We start from the raw sequence: 17,660 nt of genomic DNA, 5'->3' as shown, positions 1-17,660 counted from the left end.
GAAATCTTGAAAAACGCTTAGAGTGGAGAGATCGGGATGAAACTTGGTGGGAAGAATAAGCACATGTCTTAAATACGTGATTGACGTAACCAGACTGGATCTACTCTCTTTGGGGGAGTGCTTCTAGACGTGCTAGGACGATGAAAATCGGTAGGCGTGTCAGGGACTTACACAAATTAACTTGATAACAGTCGTTTCCCCCGATTCAATCGTCTTGGGGGCTGAAGGGAGAGGAAAAATTAAAAAAATAAGGTATTTTTAACTTACGAATAGGTGATCGGATCTTAATGAATTTTGGTATTTAGAAGGACCTCGTATCTCAGAGCTCTTATTTTAAATCCCGACCGGCATTAATCCTCTGATTTCCATTTTAAATCAATCTGTTGATTCCTAGAATTTCGCTAGAGCTCATGCCATATGAACTCTTGGCTCTTCCGATCTCGTTACAAGTGTCATATTAGCTCTTAGCTTTTGTTTTTATTTAATAACAACCACAAGTCGAAGACATACAATATCTTTGGCTTATAAAATAAAAATCATAGTCATGAAGCTGCTTAAGATAAAATTAAATGCTAAAATAGGCCAAAAAGTAATAAAAACAAATTATTGTTTATATCGGCCAATATTTAACACAATTCTAACTTTAGCATAAACAGCGAGATAGTTACAAAGGGCCGAGCTCCCTCATATACGTAGTATGAGGAGGTTTGCTTCCTCGTGAATACCTTGCGCTTTACGCTAAAGTTCGAATTCTGCTCCAATTCTTCAAGAATGACCCCTGAATCACAAAGCCCGTTTAATTAGAATAAATATCTCTTTTGAAATTACTAAAAATAGTTTGTGTAAAGAGCAAGGTATAGAGGAGGGGACGAACCCCCTAATATACGTAATAATTTTGTTCGTTTTATGTTTTAATGTTGCCCTTACTTTCAGTTGAAAAACTTGTTATTTATTTCTGATTGTTTTTTGAAATAATGATGAAAAGTCCAGGGCCCCCTTCATGGAAGCTCCCTTCCCCCATGACAAATTCCTCCAAGAAATGATTACCCCTAGGAAAAAGAAAAAAAAAACAATAAACACTCATCCCTGATCTTTCTTCTGGCAAAAAAAAATACAAATTCGATATTTTTGCAGATAGGAGCTTGAAACCTCTACAGTAAGGTTCTCTGATAAGCTGAATCTGATGGTATGGTTTTTATTAAGATTCTGTGACTTTTAGGGGTTTTCTTCATTTATCGAAAACCAGACAAATTTTCTCAGGCTCGTAACTTTTGATGGGTAAGACTAAACTAATATATTTAAAATAAACATAAATATTCAATTCTTTTTATGTATCTTTTGGCATCAAAATTCCGCTTTTTAGAGTTTCGGTTACTATTCAGCCGGGTCGCTCCTTACTTATAGTTCATTACCATGAACTGTTTAATTTCTGCAACCATGAGGACTTAGCAAAATTAAACAAATAAAATTTTAGAGACTTAGAATTTGATAATACAATTAACTACATGCTTGTTTACATTTGAAACTTGTAGTACAGTGGAAACATATTCCATATGCGTCACAAATAAGTGTTCTAGTCGTATTTCGCTCAATAAGAATCCCCTTTCTGATAAAGACATGGCCGGGCCCATGGTGTTAAGATTTTTCAAACGTTTTACATGCCTCTTAAATATCACTTTGCTTAGAACTATTTGCAATACATAAGGAGTCTCTTTTATAAATTTCTATCCATAATTTTGAGATCATTTTGACAACTATACCAAGTTTTGCCCTGATTCCTGAAAGCACGTAGCGATTTAGTCGCAGCCAGTTTTCTTATTCTTGTGCAACGTAAATATGTTTAACTTATTATCCAATTTCAATCCTTAATTATATGCCGGTCAAATAAAAAAGACCTTTACCTTGACTGGACGACCATGGTCCTATCATGAAGCTTTGACCTCCCAAAGCTCTATTCCATGTGGGGGAAACTGCTCACTGCATTCTTGTTGGAAATTTTTAAATTTTGTACTAATTCTTGGAGATGGGGCGGACAAGAACGGAAGCAGTGAGTGAAGAATTAGGCAGGATTGTATCCATGATTTTTTTCAGGGGTTCTTACAAAAATTTCTATATTCATTTTTATTATGTTTTTACAAGTCGAAAAAACATTTCGAGGGGGTTCAAACCCCCTATCCAGGTAAGGGCCTGGACACGGCCTTGGTTTCATCCCCATAGACATCACAAATATTCTAGATTTTTCTTTGCCCTTCTTCGTCAAAATAACAGTTTTTTCATTAGTAGAGCCCCCCCCCCAAAAAAAAAAAACATCCTACTTACGTGTCTGGGGACATAGTATTCATGCCATTGATTTTAGTTGTTTTTCCTTTGTTTTGGTAAGTAGCTTTCGTATCGCATGGATTGGCCTTATAATTATAGTATCCGAAAAAATCCAAAGTCTCATCATAAATCTAGAAAAATTTGAAATAGAAATTTCATAAATAAGATCAAACAGTTCGTGGTAACGAACTGCAGTAAGGAGCGACCCGGCTCAATAGTAACCAAAACTCTAAAAAATGGAATTTTGAAACCAAGAGTTACATCAAAAGAATCACATTTTAATGCTGATTTTAAGTATATAAGTTTCATCAAGATCAGTTATACCCATCGAAAGTTACCTGAGAAACTTTGCCTTATTTTAGAAAATAGGAGGAAACACCCCCTAAAAGTCATATAATCTTAACGAAAATCACATCATCAGATTCAGCGTATCAGACAACCTTATTATAGAAGTATCAAGCTCCTGTCTACAAAAATGCGGAATTTCGCATTTTTTGCCAAAAGACGGATCACGGATGCGTGTTTATTTGTTTTTTTTTTTTTTTTTTTTTCCAGGGGTGATCGTACATACTGATTGGTCCTATAATGTCGCGAGAGGGCTCATTTTAACGGAAATGAAAAGTTCTAGTGCCCTTTTTAAGTGACCAAAAAAATTGGAGGGCACCTAGACCTTCCACGCTCATTTTTTCCCAAAAGTCACCGGATCAAAATTCTGAGATAGCCATTTTATTCATCATAGTCAAAAAACCTAATAATTATGTCTTTAGAGACGACTTACTCCCCCTCAGTCCCCGTGGGAGGGGCTGCAAGTTACAAACTTTGACCTGTGTTTACATATAATAATCGTTACTGGGAAGTATACAGACGTTTTCAGGGGGATTTTTTTGGTTTAGGGGGGAGAGTTGAGGGGGGTGTTACGTGGGAGGATATTTCCATGGAGGAACTTTCCATGGGGGAAGAGAATTTCAATGAAGGGGGCGCGGGATTTTCTAGCATTATTTGAAAAAAAAAACAATGAAAAAATAAATATGAAAATTTTTTTCTACTGAAAGTAAGGAGCAGCATTAAAACTTAAAACGAACAAAAATTATTACGCATATGAGGGGTTTACCTCCTCGCTTTACCTCACTCTTTACGCTAAAGTATTTTTAGTAATTTCAACCATTTATTCTACGGCCTTTTTGATTCAGAGGTCATTCTTAAGGAATTGGGACATTTAAGCTTTAGTGTAAAGAGCGAGGTATCGACGAGGGTTGAAACCCCTCATATACGCAATAAAAACATACGAATATAGAAGTTCGTTACGTAAGTTAATTCGTAAGTTACGCATAATTTTTACCAATGAAAACGTTTGTAAAAAATTAAAAGTTCTACTTGCCTTATTAAGTAATCAAAAAATTGGAGGGAAACTAGGCCTCCTCATTCACTCCTTTTTTCTCAAAGTCTTCCGATAATTGCAATTAATTAATATGCAAATTTCGTTTTAATTATTCATGTGCGGAGAGCCAAGATCAAAACATGCATTAATTCAAAAACGGCCAGAAATTAAATAAAACGGCCATGAAGGGGGATTTTCTTCTTCAACGCCCCGCTCTTTACGCTAAAGTTTCTTACTGTTTTAAAAAGTAGAGTTGAGAAAGAGTCAAACTTTAGCGTAAAGAGCGGGGCGTTGAGGAGGAAAAGCCTCTTTCATATACGGAGTAATTTCCGTTCGTTTTAAGTTTTAATGGTGCTTCTTACTTTCATTTAAAAAAAACTTGTTTTTTTCTATCTAATTCTTGATCAAGTACGTACAATTAAGGCGTCAGAGGCTGAAGCTTAATTCTTTTTTTCAGGACGTCTTTTGATCTTCATAGTGTTTTTCGTGTTTTTTTTATGTCTAAGGAATTTGCCCTTCTCTCCCCATCCCAAATTCTATGCACACGTGTTTGTGCATTTTTAACTTCTTTCTTCAAACTCCGTTTAAATTCGGAGTATGCAATGATTGAAAACTACTTCTTAATCCTGGAATAATTAGTAATTGACAAACTTTAAAAATTCAATAGCCAATGTTCCAATACCTTGAGGTGTAAGAGGAACTGCGCTTGCTCTCTAGATTCTATTCACAGAGTCGAATTATACCCGACCTTGAATCCCCAAGTCTTGTTTTCACGAGCCTCACTTCTCCGAAACCTTTTCCCTTTACCTATTGTTCTAAGTTGGTGTTCTTAATCTCTTTTACATTGAATCTGGTGCCTCAGTAGATGAACTGATAGGCAACATTTTCGAAAACCCAGCTAATCCTGAACATGGTATCCATTAATTTTCTGGTCACTATGAAATTCTCATTGAAAAGAAACCCCTAAATAATTGCACTTGCCGTGTGTTTTTTTCTTCTTTTTAAGAGGAAAGAATTGGTATATGTGAAGCGAAACAAATTAATGACACTTCATAAATTTGGAAATGGTCATTGTATAGCGCTACGAATGCTTAAAAATCGAAAGTTGGCTATTATTCCAGAATCGAAATCCCAAAATCAGTCTGTTTGACAATGTAATCAAATTCAACAGAGGAAGCATAGCATAATAGCTATTGATTCATTGAAACTGGAGCTGCTAATGGAGTAAATACGTACAGCAGGTGTTTAACCCCCTAAAGGGCTAGTATTGAGTATGAGGTGTGCTAAGAAAAGTAGATGAATGGAAACTAATTGGCTTTCGCTTGGGGATCCTCTCCAAATTAAAATTAAAGCCGAGCGCTAACTTTTCAAGATGATCCGATGATATCAAATTTCTATGGTAACGGTATCCATTACATGGGACAGTACCAATAACTGTCAAATCATAGCAAAGGGTGGCATTCAAATTGACTGTTATTATTGTCGTTAGATATCCAATAATGAGCAGGCTTTCATTTTAAAAAGCTTGATAATAGCCATTGTTCATTAAGCATCTGTTTTGGTTCAAAGGACTATGATGTATGCTTTTTTTTTAGATATTATGTAGGCACACTGTGACAACTGTAGTTATGATACATTACACGGCACTAGCAAAATTTCGTTTCAGGGGGGGGGGTCTGTTTTCATTGTTTGGAATGAAATTTTTGCAAATGTACTGAAATTGTAACATTTTCTGTATATATATATATATATATATATATATATATATATATATATATATATATATATATATATATATATATATATATATATATATATATATATATATATATATATATATATATATATATATATATATATATATATATATATATATATATATATATATATATATATATACTACTAATAACTCACTGCATCACCAAGCCGCCTGAGGCCAACACAGCTACGCACGCTCCTCCTCCAACCTAATCTATTTAGAGCCTCCCTCTTTACACCCTCCCGGGTAGTTCCCATTTCCTTTAAATCTTTATTTATGACATCCTCCCAACCCAGACAAGGACGACCTGCTTTCTGTGTAGCTCCAGACGGTTGACCAAAAAGGACAATCTTCGGTAATCTGTCCTTCATCCGTAGAACGTGGCCAAGCCAATCAACCTTTCTTTCATTATAGCCCCAGAAAGCGGGATTGAACCACATTTTTCGTAAAACCTACTTTTTGAAATACGGTCAGTCAGCCGGGTACCCAGAACAATCCGTAGGCAATTTCTCTGGAAAACATATAGTAAATTTTCATCTGCTTTTCGGAGTGCCCATGCTTCAGAGCCATATTTGACCACTGTCATCACTGTAGCTTCCAATATTCTTATCTTGGTTTGAAGACTTATCTTTTCATTCTTCCAAACTTTTTTTTAACTGTGAAAAAACACCCTGAGCCTTAGCTATTCTACTTTTAACATCTTCACTGCTCCCACCATCCTTACTAATAATACTACCAAGGTAACTGAAGCTCCCAACCTGATCAATCTTTTCGTTACCTAATGTCACCTGTTCATCTTCACTTATTCCTATCCTTAGTGACTTAGTCTTCTTAACATTAATTTTCAAGCCTATTCTAGCACCTTGAACTCGCAAAACCTCTAAAAATTCATTCATTTTGCTCACACTTTCATCTAATATGCTTAAATCATCAGCATAATCTAAGTCCAAGAGCGTTTTTCTTCCCCATTTGATTCCATGGTCTCCAATTGCCTTTCCTGTACTCCTTAAGACGAAGTCCATCAAAAGGATCCATATAAAGGGGGATAGAACACAACCCGGCTTAACTCCTGATTTAATACAAAACCAGTTGCTAACCTCATTTCCTACCTTAACCGCAGCAGTATTATTCTCATACATAGCACAAATCACTTTAATGTATTTTTCTGGTATATCATACAACGATAAGACCTTTGTTGACGCTCTTCTATCAACAGAATCGAAAGCTTGCTCATAATCGTTAAAACCGAGGACCAAAGGTGTTTGACAACGAAGGGACTTATCAATTATTAACCTAAGAGTGAAAACTGAACGGTAGCCCTACTCCTGTTTGCGTAATTCCTCTTTAAAATTCTTTAAAGATTAAAAATCTTTGCATCAAATATTGTAAAAAAAAAAAAGGATTGAAGGTATTGAATCATTTTAATTCATGTCCCTCTTATGATTCATTAATTCATATGATGTTTTTGTTTATCCTAAATTTTATTCGGTTTGGGCTTCATTTATTCAGGGAAGTAATTTCTGTTTATTTTTTATCTAAATTTTCATAGGATTTTACGTCTGCTAATTGTAGGTTCAAATATCGCTTTTAATTTCTTTTAAGTTTCTTTTTATCGAAAATATTGTTTTAAATTGATAACGTAAACAGATAAACCTCCGCTAAAGCTTCTTTTAGTTGAATCAAATTCTCGTTTATAATCTTTAAAACTGAGGATTAAAGGGATCTAGAGATTCAGACACTACCCAAAACTCAGGCTGTTATGCAAACTCTTTCGTTTTTAAAACCAGTAGTCCAATAATAATCTAAGTCTTAGTCTAATAATAATCAGTAGCTAAGTAATTAGTTTCGTCTCGAAATCAAAGTAATGCCTTCAGAATTACGACACTCATTCTTATCATCTTTCTTTAGGGGTTATAATTAAAGTTTTCTTATATTATCACTTATACTATTATTTTCGGTACGGTATCTTGCAATAGCGGTATTTTAAAAGCTCTTAAAATACCCTTTGGGAAGTTTATGAAAAAAGAGTAATAAATGGGCTTTGGAAAAAGCAGATAGCCGAACCTTAAATACTCTTTGTTATACAGCTCTTTCTTATGTTGTTATACACAAATAATGTATAATAAAACATAACAAAATATATATAAAACATAACAAAATTATGTTTTGTTATGTTGTTATACACTTGTTGTTATACACACTCTTTGTTATGTAAAAATGAAAATATCTTGAAATAATAGTTGCCAAATGCCAAAGATCTGACGATTAAATATTTGTCACGCTAATTTACTCACTTCGCCATATTTGACAAGCAAATCCGTATCCAGGGGGGAGGGGAGATACAGGGTTTCAACCCCCCCCCCAAAAAAAAAAAAATTTGTCCAACACCTGAAAGCGTAACAGAATGCATATAACTTTTTTTGTAACCCCCCCCCCCTGAACAAAATCCTGGATACACCCTTGTTGATAAATCTTGCTGTTAACAGGACAAACCAAATATATTTATTGAGTGGATTTAATTATGATTAAATTGCAAATTTTTCTGCCAGAACATTGGACATCCTTCAAATACTTCTTAACTTGCGATATGCAAGTTTCTAGGATTTTTGTTTCTTTTTTTAGATATACAATTGGTTTGTATCCTAGACTTTGTATTTACTACCTTTTTCTTTAACTATATTACTCCCGTCACTTTCGTAAAGAAAAACTGTGTCAGACGGAAAATCACTCTTATATCGAGGAAAAAAAGAAACAGTCAGCAAATCCTGCTCCTTCCAAGGGTCATGGTCTCAAGTCTTGTGTAGGAAGGCCTCATTAAAAAAAGAAGCTTCGTTGCATAGTTAATGTATCATCAAGTTTTGGCAAATGCTTCTTTGTCGCCATGCAGGTACAGGATGAGCGGTTCACCTTGCAATCTGGGTATAAAGTTGATGCTGATATGAAATAACATCATCAGAGTTTCGTTTACTTTCATCGACTGATCATTACCGGATAACTGATCGAGCATCATGAAAACCGTAAGATTTTTTGAACGTTTCTTCTTCAAAAATTGGCTTATATATATATATATATATATATATATATATATATATATATATATATATATATATATATATATATATATATATATACTAGCTGTTGGGGTGGCGCTTCGCGCCACCCCAACACCTAGTTGGTGGGGGCGCTTCGCGCCCCCCCCAAGCCCCCCCGCGCGCGTAAGTCGTTACGCGCCATAATAGTTACGCGCCATTGTAGTTGTGTCCCTATGTCCCACCTGTGAATATAGATAGATATATATATATGGTTTTAACTACGTAAAACTTGCGAATATACAACATTCTTTGCTGTCCCATTGTCTTTGCATATAAATAGATTGTCAGGTTTACCGACTCTTGAACATGCAACATATAATGGTCCATGGGAAAACAATCTGTATTCAGATCTATACCTCATGATTCTAATGATTGCCCTTGAGCTTTGTTGATGGTGATTGCTAATCGACCATTCCCTGTCCCGGTGTCCCGGTCGTCATTTACATCCCCCTGTTTCCCCCGGTGTCCCCGTTGTAGTTGTGTCCCTGTGTCCCGGTCGTCATTTATATTCCCTGTGTCCCGGGTCCCGGTCGTCATTTGTATCCCGGTGTCCCGGTCTGTATATACATTCGTTTTTTAGTTTTGTTTTTCTCCTTTATTTTTTTCCTTTTTTTTTCTTTTTTAGCTTATTTAGATTTTTAGATTTTTTAGTTTTTTTATTAGTTTTTAGTTTTTTTTTCTTTTTAGTTTTTTTGTCCCGGTCGTCATTTATATCCCCCTGTTTCCCCCGGTGTCCCCGTTGTAGTTGTGTCCCTGTGTCCCGGTCGTCATTTATATTCCCTGTGTCCCGGTCGTCATTTGTATCCCGGTGTACCGGAGTTGTGTCCCTGTGTCCCGGTCGTCATTTATATTCCCTGTGTCCCGGGTCCCGGTCGTCATTTGTATCCCGGTGTCCCGGTCTGTATATACATTCGTTTTTTAGTTTTGTTTTTCTCCTTTATTTTTTTCCTTTTTTTTTCTTTTTTAGCTTATTTAGATTTTTAGATTTTTTAGTTTTTTTATTAGTTTTTAGTTTTTTTTTCTTTTTAGTTTTTTTGTCCCGGTCGTCATTTATATCCCCCTGTTTCCCCCGGGTCGTCATTTATACTCCCTGTGTCCCGGTGCTTTGTTGATTGCTAATCGAACATTCCTTTTGTCCTGGTCGCTTTCTCTTTGAGTGTCGTCATTTATTTTTTTCTTTTTTAGTTCTTTTAGTTTTTACCTTTTTTAGTTTTTTTTAGTTTTTAGTTTTTTTAGTTTTTTACCTTTTTTTAGTTTTTTTAGTTTTTTTTAGTTTTTTAGCTTTTTTATTTTTTTTATTAGTTTTTAGTTTTTTTGTAGTTTTTGCCTTTTTTTTAGTTTTTTTAGTTTTTTAGCTTTTTTATTAGTTTTTAGTTTTTTTTGTAGTTTTTGCCTTTTTTTAGTTTTTTTAGTTTTTTAGCTTTTTTATTTTTTTTATTAGTTTTTAGTTTTTTTTGTAGTTTTTGCCTTTTTTTTCTCTTTGAGTGTCGTCATTTATTAGTTTTTTCCTTTTTTTTTTTAGTTTTTTATTGGTTTTTACCTTTATTTTAGCTTATTTTTCAGTTTTTTCCTTTTTTTTAGTTTTTTTTATTTTTTATTTTTTTTAGTTTTTTACCTTTTTTTAGTTTTTTTAGTTTTTTAGCTTTTTTACTTTTTTTATTAGTTTTTAGTTTTTTTTGTAGTTTTTGCCTTTTTTTAGTTTTTTCAGTTTTTTTTTTAGTTTTTTATTGGTTTTTACCTTTATAGTTTTTTTAGTTTTTTAGCTTTTTTATTTTTTTTATTAGTTTTTAGTTTTTTTTGTAGTTTTTGCCTTTTTTTAGTTTTTTCAGTTTTGACGTCACCTGATCCAGTTTTTTCAGGTGACGTCACCTGACACATCCATCCATCCATCCACAGACAACTTATTTTTATATATATAGATATATATATATATATATATATATATATATATATATATATATATATATATATATATATTCTTAACTAAACAGTTTCATATTATTACATTGTTTAGTAGTGCCCTTTGCAAAAGAGTAGCATCATTCGGTTCCTCATTCAACGCTGTTCCCAAATATATTTGGCCGCTACCGTAATAGTTGCCCTCCAACCCCTCGCCAGTAAGATGAGTATATAGCCATAAGCACCTCACAAAAGCTGTCTGATTTTGTTGTTATTTGCTTTTTCTTTTCAAAATAATATTATTTGGTGCTATGAAGCAGCTGATAATGCGAAATAAGAACAAAAATTAATACAAACTAATAAAATCGTCTAACTTTTGTATATAATACTACTGTGCGTACTACTACCCATCTCAGCACCAGCCCACTTGAGGCCAACTTAGCTGTACAAGCTCCTTCTCCACCCCAATCTTTTCAAAACTTCCCTCTTTACACCCTTCAAAGACGTTCCCAGGCGTATATCCAGGCATTTGGAGGAAGAGGACAAGGACACAATCATGACTGGCAGCGATTGCTATAGTCGGAACGAGCGTTGAATACGAAAATAGAGGGTTATAGTTTTTGTTAATAAATTTCTGTGTTATACCAGAATTCTGCAGGGCACTGGGGGTCCAATTCTGTCAAAAATTGCATACCCAGGCATTTCATATATATCCGAAATTTTTGACAGGTTTGACAGGTTTTTACGTTATCGTCGAAAACAATTTCTGCAATAAATCCCTACGTTCTTGTCTGTTTTAATTTTTTTTTTTTTTAAACAAGTTCTTCCAACTGAAAATAAGGAGCATTAAATCTTAAAAAGAACAGAATTTTTTTCCTTATGTGAGGGTGGCTGCCCCCTCTTTGACCACTAACTCAATAGACCAATGTTTTTTAGTGCTTTAAAATAGTTTCGTTTACGATTCAGTCCTTAGGCTTCTGCAGTCGTTCTTAAGAAAGATTAGGACAAAAAGTCAAACTTTAGCGTAAAGAACGAGGGGCTTAAAGGGGGGAGATAGTCCTTTAAAATAGTTTCTCTTACGATTCAAAGGTCCTTGGGCTTCAGCAGTCGCTCTTTAAAAATTTGATAAATCAAAAAATCAAACTTTAGCTTAAAAATGAGGGGCTTAAAGGGGGGCAGCCCAGCTGAAATACAAAATTATTTCTACTCATTTTTAGTTTTAATGTTGCCCCTGGCTTCCAGTTGAAAAAATTGCTTTTATATTTAAGTTTTTTATCACTTTTCAACCCATGATCAAGCCTAACAAGATATAATGCGGGCTACCAGCCACACAAACCTCTAATTTCTTACTGTTAAATTGTGGGCTATAGATCAATAACTGTAAACTGATTGGTAGTGTCATGTTTTGTTAGTTTTTCTGCTTAAGAGTTAAAATGCTGGATTGTAGTTTGAATTTTGGATAGAATTTTGGATATTTAGTCAAATTTTCGACGAACACTAGTTTTTTCGAACAAGTTATTAATAATATTTTTACTAAATAATTTTTGTGATACGAAAAGGATTATTATTGTTCACTTGGATGGAAGTTCTGATTGAATTTGAATTTTTGAAGTTATCCAGGCCTCTACAATAAAACTGTAGTTTCAATAGAACTCTGGTATTTATATACATTGTGCAGATATGTTCAAATGTTCCAATACACCCAAACACTGTATATAAATAGGGAAAGATAAATATTACCATTTAAAATCACTGCAAGCAAAGCTCCTGGTAGCATTCCCCCCCCCAGGGAATTTTCTGGCGAGGCTCACGATGTCCTACTTCAAGTTTCCTCCTCTGTGCCGGTAGTCATGTGAGTGTAATATTTCTATGCTCCATAGAAAAAACTGCCCAATGGGAGGGACAATATTATCCCCCACCCCCACCCCTTCTGCCCTACAGCACCAATAATAAAAATGCAGGTCAAAAACATTCCCATGAGGGGTTAAATATCAATTTCTGCCCTGCAACAACAAGAGAGAAATCACCCCGCAGCACCCTTATTCAGGCTTAGTGTAAATGAAGGGAGACGAGATGTTGATATCTAAACTCCTCCCCCAACCCCTTTCTATGTATATATGAAAGTCAATGGAGAGTTAAACAAAATGAACATTAAAATGCGCTCTTTCAGGAACCTGGCAAACCCCCGCCTACACAATGGACCCCCGTCCCTCCTTCATAATAGCTAATTCACAATTATACATCGCTATACATAATTTCATGAGAAATCAAGGGAATGAACTTAGTTAAGTCAAGTTTATGATAAATGTAAATATTAACAATTTTTCTTGTACAAACCACGTAACTTTTCAGGAACGAATGTGCCACCTTGCGGGATAACTTCCTCTGTACCTGGGAAGCTGATTATATAGGTTTTTGATACTGTTAAATGGATTGACTATCTAATACTTTCCAATAAATAGCAGCTTTGTCCTTTTTGAAGGGAAATCGCATATTGGTGCCACGTGATGCCAGAAACGCCACTTTCCACGATGCGATCTTTTTAGACACTTAAGAAGGGCACTGGAACTCTTAATTTCCGTTCGAATGAGTCCTCTATCGATCTTCTTGAACCTTTCTTTCGATACGATCATCCCTAATAAACACACAAACGAACAATTTAGCACGCATTCATGATCTTTCTTCTGAAAAAAAGATTGCATAATTCTACTTTTTGCAAATAGGAGCTTGAAAAATCTTCAGCAGCGTTCTCTAGCATGCTAGGCCTAATGGTGTGATTTTTATTACGATCATTTGCCTTTTAGGGATGCCCCTCTATTCGAAAATCAGGAAAATTTTCACAGGCTCGTATCTTTTGATGATTAACACTACAGTTAATTAATTTATATTTTTGGAATCAGCAGAAAAAGCGAATTCTTTTTGAAAAGCGAATTGTTATCAAAATCCTTTTTGCTAGAGTTTCAGTTACTATTGACCCGAGTCGATCCTTAATTACAACTCGTTACCACGAACTGTTTCACACAAGTAGAGGACAGATTTCAGCTAATTTATATTAAGATATAAATTATCTGAAAATTATCCATTTATCCGTGAAGTTAGCTGAAATGATTAGCTTGCAAATCAATTTATTTGGACTTGTTATAAAAAAAATTGGGGTTTGAAGTAGAACTTCCGTGAGGTTTCCGAAGTTCTGAGAGAGTTTTACCAATACACTTCCCTCCCACATTCATATATTTTTGCTGCTAACAGACACATTCATGTAATATATCACTTTTAAAACTAAGAACGGTTTGAACCGCCCCTCCACGTTTAAGATCTTTGGATATCTCCCAACCATTTAATGCTATTTTAGGAACATCTTCTCCTTGTTTACTTAAATTAGTAATATTCCATAATCCAATCCTCAAAGAGCTGCCCCCCTGAATCTACCTGATGGCTTTATAATATTTTTTTTATTACCGTTTCAAAATTGCTTCAAGCATTGTAACCACTGTTAGACAGAATCAAATATTGGAGATCCCACTATTAACATGGCTTTAAATGATGTTACATAAGCCAAAAATGCTGGATTTTAGACATTTCTCTTCGTTTATTTCTATTCCTGTAAATTTTAGCATTAGCCTTTGTAAATTTGGACATTTTAAGATGTTGATCACTTTTGGTTTATGTGACATTATTTAACCACGTAATATAACTAGCGCGCTAATCTAAAAGGGCATGCAACAGATCAAATCCTTCAGTGACCCATAGTGTAAGACTTTTAGATTTAAATTAGGTGAATCTAGAGGAGATAGAGGTCTCCCTAGAGAGGGGGGTTTACTGTTATTTATTTACCATATAGTTGCATCAATTATAATGCTTACATATGGATAATGAATGTTTATTTTTATTGTCTTGGTTAAACCTAACTTCTTGAATTAACTCTATCCAAACTACTTTTTACCCTTTTATGAGTTCTCTTAGTAATCTTAGACATATGACGTGATCAGGCTTTTTATTTTAGTTCATTGTCGTTGCCTGCCTGTTAGCCGTTGCTTATTGTCGCCCCCAGGCATCTGAAAGAGAAGCCGAAGTTATTGAAGAAGAAAGCGAGCTAAACCCTGAAGATGGAAGCTACAGATTCGCGTAAGTGATTTTTATTACTCATCCTCTCCATAAAATTATTTATCAGCATTTTTCTCTGAAACAAGAACAAAAATATTATATTCCACGAAACGATTGAGCCTACAATTCCCAACACTTAGAATTGGTCTGAACTGTGTATTGATAGTTATGCACCTTTTTTGTCATTAGTCTGCTATTTTTGGTTAATTTACAGCGCAAATAGAATAAAATTTCTCTTGCTCCATTGTGCATATCACTCATTCTTAAAATGGTAAAACTTTCTACTAGTTATAGTTACAGAGGAAAACTTCAACAATATTTAATTTACTGCAGTTTTTTATTAATCAGCTTCAGGAACGTATTCGGCAAGTGTCCTGGTCAAAGACCATCAGATCTTTTAATTATTACTGTTTTCACAAATCCCAAGAATTTTCATAGAAATTTCCGTTTTTAAAGTTTTGTTCTTTAGATGCCTAATTAATGATACGGAAACCTCGAAACTTATCCACCATCTTTAGACTACAGTAAAACTATAAACAATAATAAATAAATTATGTAAAATTGCTGATTCTAGTTAACATTCCGTCTCATAGTTCCGTGTGCCGAGAATTGTAAAGAATTAATGTATACGAAATAATGATTCCCATGTGGTTATTTCATTTTTGAAATAAGAACATTTGAATCTCTACTCTTGACATTTATTTTGTATTTTCATTGGAAATTTAAGAAAAAAGACAATACTACCCCTCCCTAGATTTCAAACGCACATTTGGCCCTTTCTCCTAAATTGTTGTGAATTGACGCGATTTCCCGCTCCCTGAAGTACAGGGTGTCGTTTCTACTCTTCGCAAAATTAAATAGACAGTCTAAACTGAAAGTTCAACATAGATAATTCAGTTCTATATATTTGGAATTAATCGATATAAAAGGAAGAAAACATGGAAAAAAAGAGGAAAAGGTGAATATCCTTTTTTAGACACCCGATACTAAACCTCTTTTAGATCCTCAACCTTTTCCAGCAAATTTCTTATTGTATCTTGTTTCAATGTTGGATTGAAAGATCCTAGTCTCCTCCACATTATCGCTCATTTCTTCATAATCCTCATAAGTCTAGAAAAGATATAGAATCCTTGCCCTAACGGGCTGAGGTGTTAGTTTTATAACCTACACAAGCAACCGTCAAAGGACAAACGAAAAGTAGGTTGTCCCCGACTGGGGTTGGAGGACGTTGCAAGCAAAAATTTAAGAGAAATGGAGACTTCTTGGGAGGGTGTAAAGAGGAATGCTTTAAACGAGGAGGAGCGTGCGTAGCTGTTTTGGCCTCAGGCGGATTGGTGCTGCAGTAAGCTGTTAGTAGTAGTAGAAGTACACGAGCTTAGTAGTACCTAGCATCAAAGGAGCCCTAAGAAGTACACTCTTGGATTTAGGACAGTTTTGTTTTGCTAGTTCAGTAGTAGAAATTTTATTAAGTTAATAAAGTTGCAATTTTCATAACAAAAATTACCAAAAGTTTTGCAAACCTCAGAGAAACTTTTCAACTCCGTAATGGAATCCCCGTAAGTCAAAGATTTTCTAATTTCCACCTTTTATGGCTACCGAATTACAAAAGAAGCATTCTTATTCTGCAATACAGGTACAAAAAATGACCATTAATCTTCCTCGTCAAAACATGTTAGGTTCCAAGGCACACTCTCAAGCGGTCGTGTCCTTTGGACGGGCTGAATTTTACTATTGTATAGTCAATTCATTTATTGTAGGCGAGTTCAAATAAGACAGTATCTTCATTTTAAATTTCTGTTGAAATGACCGTAAAGAGCAACACTAAAACCTGAAATGAACACAAATCATTGCAAAACAAAGGGTTTTTTTCTTCACTTATCTTACACATTTACTCTTTATATCTATTTCGGTATATTAGTTTTGTATTAAAAACTTTTCACTATGTTTATACTTTCTCTGTCGACTGTTTTAGAAGCGGAATTAGTTTGGCTTCTGAATGGGTCTGTCTGCTTTTCTGCGTCTAATATACTAAAAGATGTCGATTGGTCTAAATCAGATTTTCTAATTTGGTCTATGAACTAGGCTTGACATTTAAGCTGTAAAAAAAACTATTATTATCTTTGATTTTCCTCAGAAAGTTAAACCTTTTCTATTGTAAGTTGCACGGTCCTATTAATTATGTGATAAAATCTTGTTAAAGCTAACACCATTGAATTTAATGCCCCTGTAACGATTGCTCACAAAAACCAACTGTCATTTCTTTTTTTCTAGCTATAAAACAAGCAACGGTATTACACGCGAGGAGAGCGGCCAATTGAAGCAGATTACACCAGAAGATGCTGGCACCGCACAAACCGGTTCATGGACTTATACTGCACCTGATGGTTCTGAGGTCAGATTTTCTTTCACTGCTGATGAAAACGGATACCAGCCATCCAGTGACCTTCTTCCAGTTGCACCCGAAATGCCCGCACATGTTATTAAACTTTTGCAAAGCATTGCAAGAAGAGCCGCTGCGTAAACGACCTCAGACTTCTTACATTTTTACTTCTATGTAAATAAAGTTTCTATTTTTATTTAAATAACGCGGTTTTCCATGTCTTTATTTTTCATAAAACAGGTTTATAACTTCAAGGAACCTTTCTTTAATCTAATCAAGTCCAAGAAAATTCCTTTGTAAGCTTCTTGAAGTGCTGATGAAACTTTTGGTAAGCTTTTAGTAGTTAACAACCACTTGGAGAGGAAACATGCTAAATAAATAGAAGTGGTACTATTACATTCCTTATTTTACTGTTTTTCCAAATACAATGACCGCTTTTCCAACAATGCCTCACAAGCCCCTTTCAAGGTCCCAGTTACAGGCTTAGGATAAATACAAAACTATGGACAAACGCTAAAGCAATTAAGCTTCTTCCTTTATAATATGTAGCATGTTTATTAAACAGATTATCATGTTTTTTTTTTTTGTTATCCCCACTTTTAACCATTTTTGAATAATAATTTTACCCAACAATTCAATTGTAATCACTTGGGCGATTTCACTAGAAATGACAAAATGAAAAATTTTGTAACTAAGAAAACAGCGAGGATAATTCCAGACAGTGAACGA

General features: G+C 34.6%; 1 protein-coding gene across 1 annotated transcript; it reads left to right on the top strand.

Moving 5' to 3' along the window:
• The first annotated feature begins 8,333 nt into the window (after window positions 1–8,333).
• On the top strand, window positions 8,334–17,136 carry LOC136027245 (endocuticle structural glycoprotein SgAbd-1-like). The gene is made up of 3 exons (XM_065704315.1): window positions 8,334–8,473; window positions 14,451–14,572; window positions 16,823–17,136. Exons 1-3 carry the CDS (start codon window positions 8,465–8,467, stop codon window positions 17,070–17,072), a joined length of 381 nt encoding a protein of 126 aa, XP_065560387.1. The 5' UTR covers window positions 8,334–8,464; the 3' UTR covers window positions 17,073–17,136.
• Window positions 17,137–17,660: the final 524 nt, after the last annotated feature.

Source organism: Artemia franciscana, chromosome 5 (assembly GCF_032884065.1).
Source record: "Artemia franciscana chromosome 5, ASM3288406v1, whole genome shotgun sequence".
Lineage (NCBI taxonomy): Eukaryota > Metazoa > Arthropoda > Branchiopoda > Anostraca > Artemiidae > Artemia > Artemia franciscana.
Note: the sequence above shows the minus strand (reverse complement) of the source record. Positions and strands in the feature narration are given on the sequence as shown.